Here is a 17,569-nt window from a genome sequence, read left to right on the forward strand (position 1 = left end):
CCTTGAAGCAAGGTAAACCAAACTGGTATCAAAAGATGGGGCTTACTTTGCCCTATATATCATATATAGGTGAGGTATTGAATCTCAAAAACTTCAGAGAAAATGGGAAAAATGGGAAAAATAGCTGTTTTTTAGGCAACATTTATGGCCCCTGCGACCTTGACCTTGAAGCAAGGTCAAGATGCTATGTATGTTTTTTGGGGCCTTGTCATCATACACCATCTTGCCAAATTTGGTACTGATAGACTGAATAGTGTCCAAGAAATATCCAACGTTAAAGTTTTCCGGACGGACGGACGGACGGACGGACGACTCGGGTGAGTACATAGACTCACTTTTGCTTCGCATGTGAGTCAAAAATTGACAAATGTTGGAACGTACTACGTAGGAAAGTGTTGATGAAAGCACAACTATTCAGACAGGATCTCTAGTTTTATCAGAGAAACAGAACTCAGCACTCGAAAGCCTAATGTGGTCATTACTTCACATTCTATCCATAATTTCGCTGGATTTGCACAAACTCAACAAATGACGCCAAAATAAAGGGAATTTATGCAACACATGATGACACAATGTGTACAGTTACTTTTTACCTTGGTCTGCTACAATAGCAGACGACTTTATTCTGTGTTAACCCGGATGTATTCGGGGGTGGGTATTGCAAAGGATGTTGGGTAGTGCTAAAAATAGCCCTCAATCATCCTGCAAAAGTGGACAAAGAAAGCTGAATTTTCGCTGAGGGCTTTGAAAGCTCCAATAATCGACGATCTACACCGGCGAGTATCTTTTGCTATTGCAGCTTTCTTCTTTTGTGTACGGATGTCATGGGAGTGAAGAATTTCGCTAGTGGAGTAGAGTAGATAGTGGATCTGTTAACTTACAGTGTTCCAGTAACACATCGCTACCACTCAAGGCATTGACCTACTTCCGAGAGCGGGGTATTCGTTCCTTTGATTAAAGATGGATAAACGTGCAACAGTCTTGTTTGTTGGCCACTCGCATGCGCGGAGACTGGGGGAATTTGTTCGACGTGGTGGTGGGGATGGGAGGCGTGTGTGCAGGAATTTTAACGTTGAGCGCGCCTCGGTACACTTCTATGGCGTGGGGGGAGCTCGCGTCAAGGATTTGACAAGCCCCGCCATGATCCGGAAAGTGCGCCAGGTAAAGCCAGACACCCTTGTTGTAATGATTGGAGACAACGATAGCGTGCATGTGTTCTGCGCGAACTTAGAATCCGGTTTCATTCTAGAATGGACCGGGTCCAGGTTGGAATTCTAACCCTGCGCAAGTACAGGGGTGCCATTCTAGAATGAAACCCTTGTTGCTGGTCCATTCTGAGGAAAGTTGACATGCGTGAAGCATCGCGAGAATAAAGGGGGCCGTAATGTTTGTAGGTAAGACAGAGTTGTCTTCCCTTGAATTATCTCCACCTGCACCTTCCCTTTGATAAAATGGGGCTGATTTGTCTACCCCTGAAAAAATCCTTTGGCGATCTTGCGATGTCATGTCATGTCAAGAAAGTTGACACTCCTGAGTACGCAATAAACAAAGGCAGACCATAGCAAGGGGGACTACCAGGGCGGTAATGTTTGCAGGGCAGTTGTTTTTGTGATGAGAGCCGGTTGCGGCCGCTTGCAATGTCAGCGCTGTCTCCCTCTCGGAAATGTCCGTTTTTTTGACAATTTTTTTGACAGACAGACAGACAGACAGACGGTCAGACCGACTAACCGACAGACAGACCAACAGAAGGACAGAGTGAGTTATAGAGCTGTTGTCACAGGTTTATAAAAAAAAAGTTGACATTAACAAAAACAGAAATCAACAACAACTTTTGTCTGGTTTTATAATATTATGGGAAAACATTGAAAGCAATTCATAGTAGTAGTACTACCACAACAAATACTCTCAAAGGGGAATTCCATGCCTAAAAGTTTGACAGTTTTTATTTAATCTATCAGAATCCCTGCTTCCAAACTGTGATATGCCCACGTTTCAAACTCTTCATGTCAGTATATGAATAAGATTAAAAGTTACAAGCGAGATCGGCAAAACACTGTCAGTCCGAAAATTTCCGTTCGTAGCGATCAGTGCTGAGTGTCTCTCAAAATCGTAATCACTTTCAGAACATCACAATCCCAATTCACGATGTCTTTGAGTAAAGTGTAAAAAACCCGAAAAAAACACCCAACCAAACACACAAAAAACAAAAACAAACAGAAAATCCAGTTACAAGCGAGATCTGCAAAACACTGTCAGTCCGGAAATTTCCGTTCGTAGCGATCAGTGCTGAGTGTCTCTCAAAATCGTAATCACTTTCAGAACATCACAATCCCAATTCACGATGTCTTTGAGTAAAGTGTAAAAAACCCGAGAGAAAAAAACCCAACCAAACACACAAAAAACAAAAACAAACAGAAAATCCACATTTGTGGCTTTGGCTGTGTGATAGTCTAACTGAAATGACTATTCCAACTTGGACCCAAATTCCAACCTTGCGCACGGCCGATTCTAGAATGGACCAGCAACAAGGGTTTCATTCTAGAATGGCACCCCTGTACTTGCGCAGGGTTAGAATTCCAACCTGGACCCGGTCCATTCTAGAATGAAACCGGATTCTAAGTTCGCGCAGAACACATGCATGCGACGTGGAAGAGCTATCGGCAAACATTGTAGCATCGGCTTCCTATTTCCACCATGCACTTAACGTTCCCCGCATTTGCTTGACGCAACTTTTGCCAAGGTGCAATGGGGATCGATCTTCGGCACTTTATGATAAGAATGCATTTTTGGTCAATTCTGAGATCAAGGCACAGGTCAAAGAAATAGACTACATGCATTTTGTTCAATTTGATTTTGCACGTTTTGAGCAGGAGAATCCAGTGCGTTTTGCTACACTTTCCAGATATTACAGAGATGGTGTGCATTTGACAGACCAGGGTTACTACAGAATGTACAAAGTGTTCCGGTCTGTTGTTATTCGTGCTGTGTCAGCTTTGGCGGCAGAATGACTGATGTGGGGATCAAGTACCTGCTGGGTGAAAAAATGTTCAAGTTACCCCAGCCTGGATGGGGGTTGAATGTTAATCATATGTTGAGTACATGGTTGAGAGGGTAACCATGCCCTTAAATAAACCAATACATAATGAGTGATGAAGTATGGTTGAGAGGGTATCTACACCCTTAAATAAACCAGAACATCATGCCCTTAAATAAACCAATACATAATGAGTGATGAAGTATGGTTGAGAGGGTATCTACACCCTTAGATAAACCAGAACATAATAAGTCACAAAGTACAGGGTTGAGAGGGTGGTTACGCCCTTAAATAAACCAGTACATAATGAGTGAAAGTACATGGTCAGAGGCACCAGCACATGATGCTATGCTAATATAGTAATTTCTTGTAACGTTACAGATGGCGTCTCACGGAAGGCACTATCACCCCTTCGGGATATCAAGCAACTGATGCAACATGTTGTAATATAATGTTTTGGCTGCAGGTGACGGTGATAGCAAAAGGATGTTGTCTCCACAGTCTGAGGTTGGTTTTCATGCGAAAAGACATAAGCTGCAATAGTAATTTTGGTTGCAGACTGACTGACGATGCCTCCAGTGAGGAACAGAGCGGTTCCAAAGCGGTTCGCTGATGCGCCGGTCAGTGCACGAGGACGACCGGCCAAGAGAGGGAGGAACGGACCGACAGCTACGAGAGCAGTGGTTGAACGGTCCTCAGACACACCACATTCCTCAGCGGACCCATCCGACCAGCCAATGGCAGCGGGGTTCCAGGCGGCGATGATGGCCCAGCTACAGGCCATGCAGCAGACCAACCTACAGCTGTTGGCGCGTTTGGAGGCAGTCGAGAAGGCTCAGACTGAAACATCAGCCACTGGGGGGTCTTCAGCAACGAGAACCCAGCTGGAGCTCACGTCCCAACAACCGCAGGCAGTGGTAAACAGAGTGGTTGACTCTGTCATCGAGTCCGTGACAGGTGAGGCCCGGATAACGAATGTCCCGGTTGACCTGCATGTAACGGACAAGGTAAAACATGCCATATGGCAGGGACAATTTGTTGAGTTTGCGGATTTGCTGCAGCAAGATGCAGACCCCGAGTACACGCTCTCGGTGGACACGTCAGGACAACCAAGCCTCACCCTGGCTCAGAAGTCCAGGCAGAAAAAGTTGTCCTTCACGAAATGGGGTGAGGCTTGGAATTTGTTCCAATTTGTTTTGGCTAGAAACCCCACCCATACTTGTACACAGGCAGGCTTTGCCAAACACTATGAAGTAGTGTCCGGCCTGTTCCACAAGGGACAGGACTGGGATTTTTATGACCGTAGTTTTAGGGTCATGATCGAGAAGGGCCTAGCCAAATGGGGGGAGAAAAACTTCGATTTAGCATTTGAGGCGAAACAAAGGTTTGGACAGCAGGTGCCAAAACAGAGTAAAGGGGGGCCTGCACGTTATGCAGGGGTCCCTCGTGGCTTTTGTAACTACTTCCATAAAATGGGAACCTGCAAGTTTGGGGACAAATGCATTTTCTCCCATTCTTGCGTGAACTGCGCTGGCAGTCACTCCGCCAAATCGTGCCCGGACAGCCAGTCCTTTCGAGGCAACAAGCAGCAACCTAGTACAAAAAACCGTCTCGCCTCCACCGCAGGCCCCAAAAAACAGTAGTTTTTTGCCATCGTTACCCACCCCAGTCATTGCATCAGCCCTTGCAGTATTTCTACAAGGATACCCAACAGGTGTAAAACAAGTCCTTGTAGACGGTTTCAGACATGGCTTTAAGATCAATTTTGAGGGGAACCTCAACTGCAAAGAAGAGAATAACTTAAAATCTGCCAAAGAGCACCCAGAAATAGTAGATGCTTACATTGAAAAAGAGCTAAAAGCAGGGAGAATAGAAGGTCCCTTCACAACCAACCCTTTTTCTACCTTTCAAGTGTCGCCAGTAGGTGTGGTCCCAAAAAAGCAACCAGGAGAATACAGGATAATACATCATCTGTCGTTTCCAGAAGGTCGTTCCATAAACGATGGCATTGACCCCTCTTTCACTTCCGTAGCTTACGCCACTATAGAAGATGCTTTGAAATTAGTTAAAGATGCAGGAAACAATTGTTATTCCCCCCTCTGCTTCTTTACCTCTGTAAACTTGTAGAGCTAGTTATTTTTCGATAATGACCCAGCAACCAAACAAATAACGAGCCAGCAACAGCCTGAATCCTCGATAGTGCAATGGGTTGAGAAGCTGTTCTGTTTCGGTACTACTTTTGCGACTGAAAAGTTCCGAACGCTCTAATGTACGAAGTATACATTTCTGGAGCAAACAATACAAACATACCGCATTTAAATTAACAACTACAGGCCTGAACACATGAATCTCCATATAAAATCCATGAGTTCGGTTGTTTTCTGAATCTAGATCTGCCGTGCACAAACCGTTCATCACAAGCAAATTCCCAAGGCAAGTAACTCATACTCTAGCGACAAGAGTACTTCCCCTTCTTTTAACGCAGCTTCTTCGACAACACTGACTGCAATCCGACGGTCAGTTTTTAACAATATTTCATTTTATAAACAGATCACACGCAACCAAATGCACACATCTCATCAATTTAAACAACATAAAGCGGTTTCATACACTATTTTCCCCAGAAAACTGAACTTCATACAATAATTAACGTTAGAACACGGGTGCAAATGTTCGTCTGCTAGTCCCATTTGACGAAAGAACATTATCTTAAGCGATACTAAAACATAAAAAGAACACACAATATCTGCCTTTACCGCCACAGCAGAATAACAGCATATCTGTGTACTTGATTTTAGTCCAAAACAGGGAAACTGACAAGAAGTGTAAACAGAATGGAATGATTTGCACGGAACTATACAACCGCGCATTAGTCGATCGCCTGCGCAGGTTGACTGGTTGAGTGATTCGGATTCGATCAAACTTTCGCACAAAAACTCCTGTTTTCTTTGAATAACTGAAGAAAGGAGGAATAAAGAGGTTACACACCTCGTCTCAGTGATTATTAAAAATAATGGTCTCAGTTCGCGGTCATGAAAAAGCTCGCTGAAGCTCGCATTTTTCATGATCCGCTAACTTCGACCATTATTTTTAATAATCACTGAGACTCGGCATGTAACCTCTACTTACATGGCTAAAACGGATATCAAGTCTGCTTTCAGAATCATCCCTTTGAGTCCTACCTGCTACCCTCTCTTTTGTTTTTGCTGGAAAGGGGTTATGTACATAGACAAGTGCCTACAGATGGGTTGTTCAGAATCTTGTAGGATTTTCGAAACCTTCAGCTGTGCCTTGGAGTGGGTGGCCGGGAAGAAACTAGGGATTCACAGGATGACACATATCCTGGATGACTTTTTCATAGTGAATCCGTCGAAGACAAATTGTCAAAAGGATTTGCGGTCATTTACAGAAATGTGTAAACAGGTACAAGTGCCTTTAGCTGCAGACAAAACATTTGGTCCCTCAACCGTGATGTCTTTCGTAGGGTATGAAATCGATTCTATCAATTCAGAGGTAAGACTCCCTGACGATAAGGTAGAGAAGTGCGCTACTGGGATTTCAAGTCTTATTGCGTCTAAGAAGACTACTCTTCGTGAATTGCAGTCGTTGATTGGTTTGTTGAATTTTGCCTGTGGCGTCATTGTTCCGGGCAGGGCTTTTCTGCGTCGTCTGATTGATTTGACAATCGGGGTCAAAATGCCATTTCATCGTATTCGAATCACCCAGGAGGTGAAATCTGACTTGCAGGTGTGGCTCCAATTCCTGACGGAATTCAATGGAAAATATTTGTTCAGAACAGAGATGTTTTTGTCGCCTTCCAAACTGCATTTGTTTACGGATGCAGCTAAACGGGCAGGATTTGCAGCAGTTTTTCAGTCACGTTGGTTTTGTGGCAAGTGGGGTAGTTGGTGGACGGAACAAAACATCACCCTGCTGGAATTCGTCCCAATAGTCCTCGCGTTAGAAGTATGGGGAGATCTGTTCCGCAATGCGGTTGTCATATTACATACTGACAATGAAGCGTTAGTATCCGTGATAAACAAGCAGTCATCGAAAGAAACACTAGTGATGAAGCTAGTTAGACGTCTTGTGCGGGCGACTCTGAATTTCAATATTCTCTGCCTAGCGGAACATGTGCCAGGGGAGAAGAACGCGATCGCAGATTCTCTTTCTCGGTTACAGGTGGACAGATTCAGAGCACTGCACCCACACGCCGACAGGGATCCAACGCCATTCCCAACCCTACCATCAGACCTGAAATCATAGACACGGCACAGATGCTGATAGGCAAGGCATTGAGTGCATCGTCCATAAATCTGTACAAAAGAGCTTGGCAGCTTTTTAAGGTGTTTACAGCTGAAAGTAGTCTTACATGGGAATTCCCAGTTAGTGAGCAAACAGTCCTGCTTTTCATTGCTTACCTTTACCACAAGGGTTATGCGCCAGCAACAATTTCTTCTATGATGTCGGCGTTGAGCTATATACATAAGTTGGCTAGCGTGCCGGATCCGACTTCATCATATATAGTTCGTAAATCAATGACAACGGCGCATAAGCTTAAACCGGCAAATGATAGTCGTCTTCCTATCACTGAGGATATTCTGGAACAGCTGGTCAAAACCAGTAGACAAGCCTTTCAAAATGTGTATCTCTCATATCTTTACCCGGCTATGTTTTTATTGGCTTTTCATGCTTTCTTGCGTGTGAGAGAGATTACAGAATCAGATCACACACTGGCTTTTTCTGATGTGACCTTAACAGATAAGTCCATAACTATTTCATTTCGATCTGCTAAACACTCTGCAGGTAAGCATCAAGAAGCGGTGGTCACAGCAGTTGACAATGCCTTCATATGCCCAGTTCAAGCGCTAAAGCAGTACATTGGGAAAAGAGGCTGCATGACAGGTCCTTTGTTTATGCTAAAGGGTCGTTCCCTCCTGAGGAGAGAATTTGTTACAACACTGAAAGCAATGTTGAACATTGCAGGAATTCCAGCGGGCCGATTCAATTCGCACAGTTTTAGAATAGGGGCAGCTACATCGAGCGCCGCAAAGGGTGCATCAGATGCCCAAATTCGCAAACTAGGACGTTGGCAGTCCGATGCCTTCAAGAGATACATTCGATTACCTTAACCCATCGAAGTAGTAGCTCAGTAAGCAAGAGTACTCGCAGGGGGCACTAGTCAATTTATTCAAAAACTGAAGGCCTTGTCCAGGAGGTTGGCCTGGGTAGGGGCTTAAGTTGGAGAGTGAAGATGGGGCCATACAAACTTAAGTCAACAAGGGAAGCTCACCCAGGAGGTTGACCTGGATAGGTACCTACGTTGGAGATCGAACAACCGAACTTAGTCAAAGGTAAACACGTTCATAGTGACAGAAGGCACAGGGCTGGCGTGCTTGGAGGTTGGCCATACATAGCCAGCCTTGCTGATAGGACCTAATAATAGTGAATCTGTCATATACATAACTTGGCCGATTTGTAACAAGACCTGGGAGGTTGACCCTGTTTTGTCGCATAATTTTGTACAGGATCTGGCGTGGGGTTGCTGTGGAACCCCCTGTTTAGCGATTCCACAGATGTGGCGGTCAACGCCCACACCTTTGATATTGTGTACATAATGATATTTTATTGAGGCTTTATTGATGCATAATATGAGAATCTCTAGTCAGAATGAATGACTGATTTGCTTGATGTAAATATATGAGAAAGTGTGAAAATGAGATGTTATCCCCCTTTTTAGGTCTACTTGGCCAGTTAAATGCTTTGTGGGATTTTTGTGTTTGGTGGTCCCGCTAGCAGGTGAATGTGAGAAGTACGGTTTATATAACCGCGTGATTTTTTTAACCATGTACAGCGGGACCACCTTATATTTTTATAATGTATATATATACAAGTCTGACCTCAGTCGCTTTAAAAAATAAAGCGTCCTTTATCTATCAAAGTGTACATAATGATATTTTATTGAGGCTTTATTGATGCATAATATGAGAATCTCTAGTCAGAATGAATGACTGATTTGCTTGATGTAAATATATGAGAAAGTGTGAAAATGAGATGTTATCCCCCTTTTTAGGTCTACTTGGCCAGTTAAATGCTTTGTGGGATTTTTGTGTTTGGTGGTCCCGCTAGCAGGTGAATGTGAGAAGTACGGTTTATATAACCGCGTGATTTTTTTAACCATGTACAGCGGGACCACCTTATATTTTTATAATGTATATATATATATATACAAGTCTGACCTCAGTCGCTTTAAAAAATAAAGCGTCCTTTATCTATCACAAATTTGGTGTGAGTCTGAGTTTGTTACATAAATGATTTTATGTGAGCTTGTGAACATAAAAACCTTACCTTTCGGCCTATCCTCGGCGTCCATCGCGCGCTTTGTCTTCAAATGGCGCAATATTCTAAATTGGAGTGGTTTTCACTTCCATGCCGGATTAATTAAAATCTCCAAAAAATGGAGTGAACAATACGGGAACGTCCCACTAGTCCGAGGGTTCACTAGTCCGAGGGTTTACTAGTCCGAGGGTTTACTATAGACGCTCTCTTTTCCAGTTCGTCCCACTAGTCAGAGGGTTCACTAGTCCGAGGGTTCACTAGTCCGAGGGTTTACTATAGACGCTTAATTTTCCAGTTATTATACCGCCCCTTAAAAGGCGGTATATAGGTTTCACTGTGTCTGTCTCAGTGTCTCTGTGTGTGTGCCAGTGTGTGTGTGTGTGTGTGTTTGTGTGTGTGTGTGTGTGTGTGTGTGTGTGTGTGTGTGTGTCTGTCCGCAAATAGATATCCGATGTTTGAGAACCGATTTCAATGAAATTATGTGTGAGGCTGTAGTACAACCCAGGCTCGATCCTCTCCATAATTCAGGTTGGTGGGATAACTAATTGACCCTCACGGGCAAAAGGAAACCCGAGGTGCTATATAATATGACTAAAAACTGTAGGCAGTTCGATCACGTAATTGTCCAGTCGGGGCGGTATCCTGATAAATTTAATATCCTTTCTTCAGTCAAAATATAAATAACTAAGTTTCTTGGGGGAAATAGTCTGAGATTTCTTCAGTCAAAATATAAAACACCACATTATCTTTTTGAATGAAAACAACTCAGTGTTTTTATGAGAATATTCTTCGATTTGGTTCCCAAAGCAGTGAAAAACACACGCACGCAAGCACACGCACATACACACACACAATAAAATAAAATCAAATTGAATATCCTTTGTTCAAGCGTCTATAGTGAACCCTCGGACTAGTGAACCCTCGAACTAGTGGACCCTCGGACTAGTGAACCCTCGGACTACTGAACCCTCGGACTAGTGAACCCTCGGACTAGTGAACCCCTCTCAAAAATACACATACATTGTTCCTTTTTCGTGTCCAAACGCAACGGTTGGTTGACACCATATCGCTTCCGCAAAATCAATGTAAATTTCTTGCTGCATCAGAGTTTAAAATGTTCGCTTGCTGATTAATCCAAGAACTAAAACATAAAATCTTTCAGATTAGAGGTTAATCACGTGTGTTGGATGCGGATATTTCTTGTCAAGTTAACTTCGATCGCTATCACCCAAACATGACACCACGCGTTGCGTTTGAGCACGATTGATGACGCTCTATATAAACAAGAAACGAACAAATATTTGACACGCACGTAACGTCAATAGGAATTGATAACGTTTTAAGAATTCGGAAATCAATAAATTGACTCTTGATTCGATCTTGTTATGGTGAAAAATGCCGTCTGAAGTGACACACAGGTAGCCTCTGTCTGTCACGTTTTTTTTCCACCACGATCGTCGATTTTTCATTAAAAAAAATTGTTTTTTAATGACAGAAAGCAAGTTTAACTCATTTTATGTCATCACATGAAGCTTTGATTATAATAACAAGTGACAACAGTTTGATTTCATTAATTCTTTATCTTCAACCTTAGAATCACAGTCAAAAATGTCAGCTGGTGATTTCTGCACTCGAGCCACCTCCTGAGCCTTGACCATATATATACAGAGGAACCCCCTTTTTAAGACCCCCAATTTAAGACCCTAGCTGTGTTTACAGATGTTCTGTTCTTAACCTCTGTCATTTTACCCTCATTTTAAGACTCTGTGCCTGCCCGTGCAGGGCCTCTTTTTTAAATCAGGTTTTTGAACTCTCTTTTTTGTATTCCGCAGTTGTATTGTTGGGGTCATGCCAATACGTCCCAGTACCATTGTGTCCCAGTACCATTGCGTCCCAAAAAAATGCCGTCTCATTGCGTCCCATTAAGCAATCCCATTGGGTCCCAATACCATTGGGTCCCAGTGCCATTGCGTCCCGTACCATTGCGTCCCAACAAAATTGCGTGTCGATAGGTCCCAAGAAAATTGCATCTCGATACGTCCCATAAAGGAATCCCATTACGTCCCCGTACCATTACGTCCCAACACAATTGTTACTTGAGCAATGCTTGAACGCTGCGGTGGGCAGTGTGTGTGTGTGTGTGTGTTAGTGTGTGTGTGTGTGTTATGTACGTATGTATGTAGGTGTCTGTGTCTACATTTGTGCGTGTATGGGTTTCGCTATCTGTGTGTTTCGGTGTCTATTTGCTGAAGGTTCGATGACTGGACAGTCAGTCTAGCTTTTCTCAGAAACGGGTTTAAACATTGTCTACTCAGTACATAAGCCTACAGTCATGTCATGCCCGATTACATACAGTGGAATACAAAGCGGTGTAATGTACTGTTTCGGTATTTTTCTTTGTGTAGAGCACCGCTAAAGCACATATTAATTTTACACTTCGGTTTAGGTTAGCGTGCTTCAGTTCATTTTAAAAGAAAGAACATGGTTACCTCAGAAAACATGTAAGGAAAGCAAGGAGCGCCTCAAAACAAACAAACTGACATGCAATATCCTTTACAGTTTCTGATTATATCGTGAAGGATTTTTTTTCTCCCATGAACAAACATTTATTTATGTATTTATTTATTTTTTATTTTTTTCCACTTCACCTCATCTCGACTAACCGGTACACATCTTTTTATTTTATTTTTATTTGTGAAATACTGCTATGTACTGACACAATTTTTATTACAAATCGTGTTGAACGCGTTTTGTAATAAAAAATTGTGTAATCCGAACACGATTTGTAATAAATTTATTACAAAACGCACTTTTATTACAAAACGTGTCGCTACACTGCTACAGTAACATCTCAGAAATTAAATTCACTAGTATTGGGACCTAATGGTACGGGGACGCAATGGCACGTAATTGTATTGGGACGTAATGGTACTGGGACGCAATGGTACTGGGACCCAATGGTATTGGGACGCAATGGTACTGGGACGCAATGGTACTGGGACGTAATGGCACTGGGACGTAATGGTATTAGGACGTAATGGTATTGGGACGTATTGGCATGTTCCCGTATTGTTAAAGTGATATATGACATGTGGACAAGTTTTTTGTTTGTTGCTCGTGAAACGTCCCTTACTTTCGTGTTTGTGTGTGTGTGTGTTTTTTTTGTGTCTCAGCTTTGCGAGTTCAGCCTTGATCAAGCAGTCTCGTGAAGCTGTTTGTTTGTTTAGTGTTTCATGGAGAACGTGTTTTTGTTTGTGTTTTGCAGTTACATGGTGAGCTATTATTCAGTTTTGTGAGTTCGGAGGTGTTGATGTTAGTTAGTTTTGGGTGTTAAACTTTGTCGTCCTATGTCCTTCCACTGAGGAGGTTGTGTTGTGATGGTGTTGTGTGAACCTGGAATACGGTAAGGGAAAGCTATTTTTGTATGTCTAAGAAATCTTGTATTACCTGATGATGTTGTATATGCTTACTTTTTCTTATCTGTTTCTCTTGTGTATGAGAAATATTGTATTAGTTGATGTTGTGTATGCTCACGGATTCTTCCATTTTTCGTTCTTTCTCTCCATTCTGTTTGTCTGTCTGACATTGTCTTCTTTTATTGGTTTGTCTGTCTCTCTCTCCGCCTGTATGGCATTCCGTTTGTCAAATAATTATTTGGATACTTTTTCATGTTTTTTTCACCAGTTTTAGCTAAATAATCATTATTTAGAAGCTCATGTGCTAAATAAGTAATTGTTTATAAACAATGTAAAACAATTCTAAATAATTTTTTGTTTACGTAAACAATTCATTATTTACCTAAACAATTCATTGTTTACGTAAATAATTCATTGTTTACGTAAATAATGATTTATTTACGTAAACAATATATGACATATATTATTTAGACTTATGTTACATTGTTTATAAAGAATCAGCAATGTTGCTAAATAAATCATTATTTACGTAAACAATGAATTATTTACGTAAACAATGAATTGTTTAGCCAACACATTTTCCATTTGTAGCAAAGTGCACTTCGCTACCCTAAACACTCTAATCATCGCATAGCGAAACAGCCTTGTGTACAGTACATAGCAGACGATACGATGATGCGCGCGCACATTGCCGGCGCAAATTCTAATAAAATACCTTTCTTTATATATCTACCTAACTTCTATCTTTCAAAGTCCCTTTTATCTTTGATACGGTCCTAATTATATTTAGGTTTGCATAGAAGTCACTGATTAGGCTGGATGGCTGCATATTATTGTGTTATTTACGATAATGCTTCGAACTGACCAAAGCGTCACTCTGACCTTGACCGGTTTTCATGTATCGTCGAGAGAAATTGATTCTCACAAACTCATCTTTGTCTTTTCAATCATTGTTTTGTCATTTTTGTATCACTATTACATATCCCGTACCTATGTTGCATATGATTTTAGTTTGTTTATAAGGATTTGGTTGTAATGAGTGATGCTTGGTTCCTCTGCAAAGATTGCTAATTTATGCAGACAGGTACTCGCGCAGGAATTTAGCCGATTCCATTTACTTTCGGACTTTACCGCTTCGTACTAAGTCAATGTATAATTTTTCCCCAAGTAACGCATATCATGATGTTCGTCTAGGGTTCTTCTTTTTATCTGTATGATTTATGAGTTTGTCTATTATTCCAGTTTAGAGAGTTTTGTAATTTTTCGCACTGAAGTTGGTTCAGTGCCTTCACTAGGACCATTGTTTTTGCATCCTACTAAATAAATATAAGTTTTTATGAAATGTGATCTATTGCAATGGAAAGCTAAAGGTCGTAGCTTTAATTTGATGTATTGTTTGTTATGATTGGTTATGTATTTGTTTAAATAACGTAGGGTAAAGCAAGTGTAAGAAACACAGATTCCGTGTTTCTGGCCGTATTCAGGCGATTTTTATTCTCGGCGGACGGTGCTTTCTGTGCAGTCCGCGCCGGGGCTATAAGTATAAGCCGGACCCCGGCATAAGCATGCATTCGCTCCTAGCAGCTGAACACGACACTACACTTGCTTTGCTGTCTACGGGTTTCGCCTTCGGCCTCTACGTTTCCTTGCATTGTTTTCTTGATTAAAAAGTTGAAACAAGACGCTTGGACTTGGGCTTCGTGTATCGTCTACTACTACCCCTTCCACTCCTCCACTACACATTATTTAGGGGTTTCTAGGATTCGCTTCTGAACTAAGTTTTATGTCTTTCAGTGATTACTATAATTGAATACAAGGTCTCTCCACACACTCTTATCTTAAAATAGCTGTTGTTTGGATATTATTTTGTTTATTTTACAAGCCGAGTACGAAAATAACTGATCTCAAACACAGTCAAAGGTCAAGGTTAATTAAGGTGTTTCCCTGCCGGGAGTGTTTAGTGTTTGCATTTTCTTGCTTGAAGTTGTTGAAACACAGTTTTTTTCCCCTTATGTTCTCTGTTCTGTTTATGTCCCAACAACATGCCTGTCTTTCCATTTCTCTTCCTTTCATCGTTTCATTTCAAAGAGAAAAGTAACAAGTCGCGTAAGGCGAAAATACAATATTTAGTCAAGTAGCTGCCATTTTTCAGCAAGATCGTATACTCGTAGCATCGTCAGTCCACCGCTCATGGCAAAGGCAGTGAAATTGACAAGAAGAGCGGGGTAGTAGTTGCGCTAAGAAGGATAGCACGCTTTTCTGTACCTCTCTTTGTTTTAACTTTCTGAGCGTGTTTTTAATCCAAACATATCATATCTATATGTTTTTGGAATCAGGAACCGACAAGGAATAAGATGAAAGTGTTTTTAAATTGATTTGGACAATTTAATTTTGATAATAATTTTTATATATTTAATTTTCAGAGCTTGTTTTTAATCCCAATATAACATATTTATATGTTTTTGGAATCAGCAAATGATGGAGAATAGGATGAACGTAAATTTGGATCGTTTTATAAATTTTTATTTTTTTTTTACAATTTTCAGATTTTTAATGACCAAAGTCATTAATTAATTTTTAAGCCACCAAGCTGAAATGCAATACCGAACCCCGGGCTTCGTCGAAGATTACTTGACCAAAATTTCAACCAATTTGGTTGAAAAATGAGGGCGTGACAGTGCCGCCTCAACTTTCACGAAAAGCCAGATATGACGTCATCAAAGACATTTATCAAAAAAATAAAAAAAACGTTCGGGGATTTCATACCCAGGAACTCTCATGTCAAATTTCATAAATATCGGTCCAGTAGTTTAGTCTGAATCGCTCTACACACACACACACACACACACACACACACACGCACACACATACACCATACCCTCGTTTCGATTCCCCCTCGATGTTAAAATATTTAGTCAAAACTTGACTAAATATAAAAACAGCTGTGAACCGTTGAAAAACGGGAAACAATGCCTCCGACGCGTTCCGAGAAGAATCTGGAGTGACTTCCCTTGCCTCATGCAAAACATAGCGATCGGGCGAGAAGCGACAAATATTCTGAGCGATTGTTACCAGAGGAGAGGCGGCGATACCACCAGAAGATTTTGGAGATTGACGGGAATGATCCGTATGACATTCTCAACCAGGTGCTGGTCAGCAAATCCGGACGATCTGCCAGAGCTGAGTTACATCAACATCGTAAATTATTTTGTGCTTGGCAAGAGTGCATACAGATACACATGTGAGCAGCTGAAAAGCTTACAACAGTTTGGATTCCTACCGACTTTTTGTCTCTGGCTGGGTGAGGGATGTCAAGTGCTAAACTCTGTCATTTCTGCAAAGGTAAGCATGTGCTTTCAGTTTATAATGAATGAACGTGAGTGTTCTCTGTCTTGTGTTGCAGATATCACAAGTTGCAGTTCAGGATATTGTGTTGAGGCTTTGTCTTTGATATATTCTTCGCTTCAGTTTGTATTCTGGACTACGACAAAAGCTGTAGATAGTCTTGAATATATTTATATTTTGAAATAGCTTGCAAAATATTATATTTATAATGAGCTTCATGTTCATATTCAGTTAAAAATCTGTTGTTTACTTTTCATTGTTAAGGTTATTGTAAAGCACATTATGTGCGTCTTAGAGTTATATTCATTCGATAGACCTAGCTGAATGCTGATTTGTGCGACCTTTAATTTATGTTTCAGATTCTTCATTCACAACGCCTTAATGAACCAGCACTTTCTCCTTGGATCATCGCCACTTCTGATGGCAACATACTGGCAGCACACTGTACCTGCATGGCCGGAGTTGGAGAAACCTGCACACACGTCCCTTCACCTTCAAGGAGTCAGCTGTTGAGTGTGCTGTGGCAGACCGCCATTTCTGTTGGGAATCTAACAGTGAGGGGATGCTTTGTCTGCGCAAAGACCACCCATACTTTAGTCAGGGACAGTGCCAGATTGTTATGACCAGTTCCTCCTACTGCGATTTCATGGTGTGGACTACTGTGGAGAAAGTTATTGTCCGAGTATTGCCTGACTGTGATTTTTGGGCAATGTGTGTGGAGAAAGCTTTGAAAGTGTTCAGACTCGCAGTTCTTCCAGAGCTTTCACGGGTCACCTGTCTGACCCACTCCAGTTTGCTTACCAAGCCAACAGGTCCGTCGATGATGCCGTCGCCATGGGTCTTCATTTTGTCTTGCAGCCCCTTGAGAACCCTCGCACCTACGCTAGAATGTTGTTCATTGATTATTCCTCCGCATTCAACACGATCATCCCTCACTGTGACAAGCTCCTCCACAAACTGATTGGTCTCGATGTCCCTCTCTCTCTCTGCCACTGGCTTCTAGATTTCTTGCTTGACCGTCCTCAGGTCGTCCGACTCAACAACTCACTCTCTGCCTCACTCACTCTGAACACTGGTGCCCCGCAGGGTTGTGTTCTGTCCCCTCTACTCTTCACCCTTTTCACCAACGACTGCACCTCCGCTCACCCATCCACACACATAATCAAATTCTCAGACGACACCACCATTGAAGGCCTGATTTCTGACTCCAATGAGGACGCATACCGGGGGGAGGTTCAAAGAGTGGTTGAGTGGCGGTGCTCTGAAAATGATCTCGAGCTAAACGTTCTTAAAACAAAAGAAGTCGACGAAAGAAAGACCCCATCTTGCCCCTTGAAATAAATGGGGAAGCTGTAGAACAGGTCTCTTCATTCAAATTTCTCGGCACACTGATCTCTGAAGACCTGAAATGGGACGAGAACACCACGTCCATCAT

General features: G+C 41.9%; 2 protein-coding genes and 2 long non-coding RNA genes across 4 annotated transcripts in view; 2 read left to right on the forward strand and 2 right to left on the reverse strand.

Moving 5' to 3' along the window:
* The window catches only part of LOC138965098 (uncharacterized), a 267,523-nt gene that overhangs the window by 155,777 nt on the left and 94,177 nt on the right, over nt 1-17,569 (reverse strand). The window lies entirely within an intron of this gene.
* LOC138965099 (uncharacterized) overlaps nt 1-17,569 on the forward strand; it is a 174,407-nt gene that overhangs the window by 40,862 nt on the left and 115,976 nt on the right. The window lies entirely within an intron of this gene.
* Nucleotides 1-17,569, reverse strand: part of LOC138963687 (tyrosine-protein kinase Fer-like) — a gene marked incomplete at its 5' end in the record, with an annotated part of 77,823 nt that overhangs the window by 15,189 nt on the left and 45,065 nt on the right. The gene's annotated exons all lie outside the window — the stretch shown is intronic.
* LOC138965090 (integrase/recombinase xerD homolog) lies at nt 6,166-8,966 on the forward strand. Its single transcript, XM_070337224.1, has one exon. The coding sequence runs from the start codon at nt 7,312-7,314 to the stop codon at nt 8,164-8,166; it is 855 nt and encodes a 284-aa protein (XP_070193325.1). The 5' UTR covers nt 6,166-7,311; the 3' UTR covers nt 8,167-8,966.

Source organism: Littorina saxatilis, linkage group LG4, assembly GCF_037325665.1.
Source record: "Littorina saxatilis isolate snail1 linkage group LG4, US_GU_Lsax_2.0, whole genome shotgun sequence".
NCBI lineage: Eukaryota > Metazoa > Mollusca > Gastropoda > Littorinimorpha > Littorinidae > Littorina > Littorina saxatilis.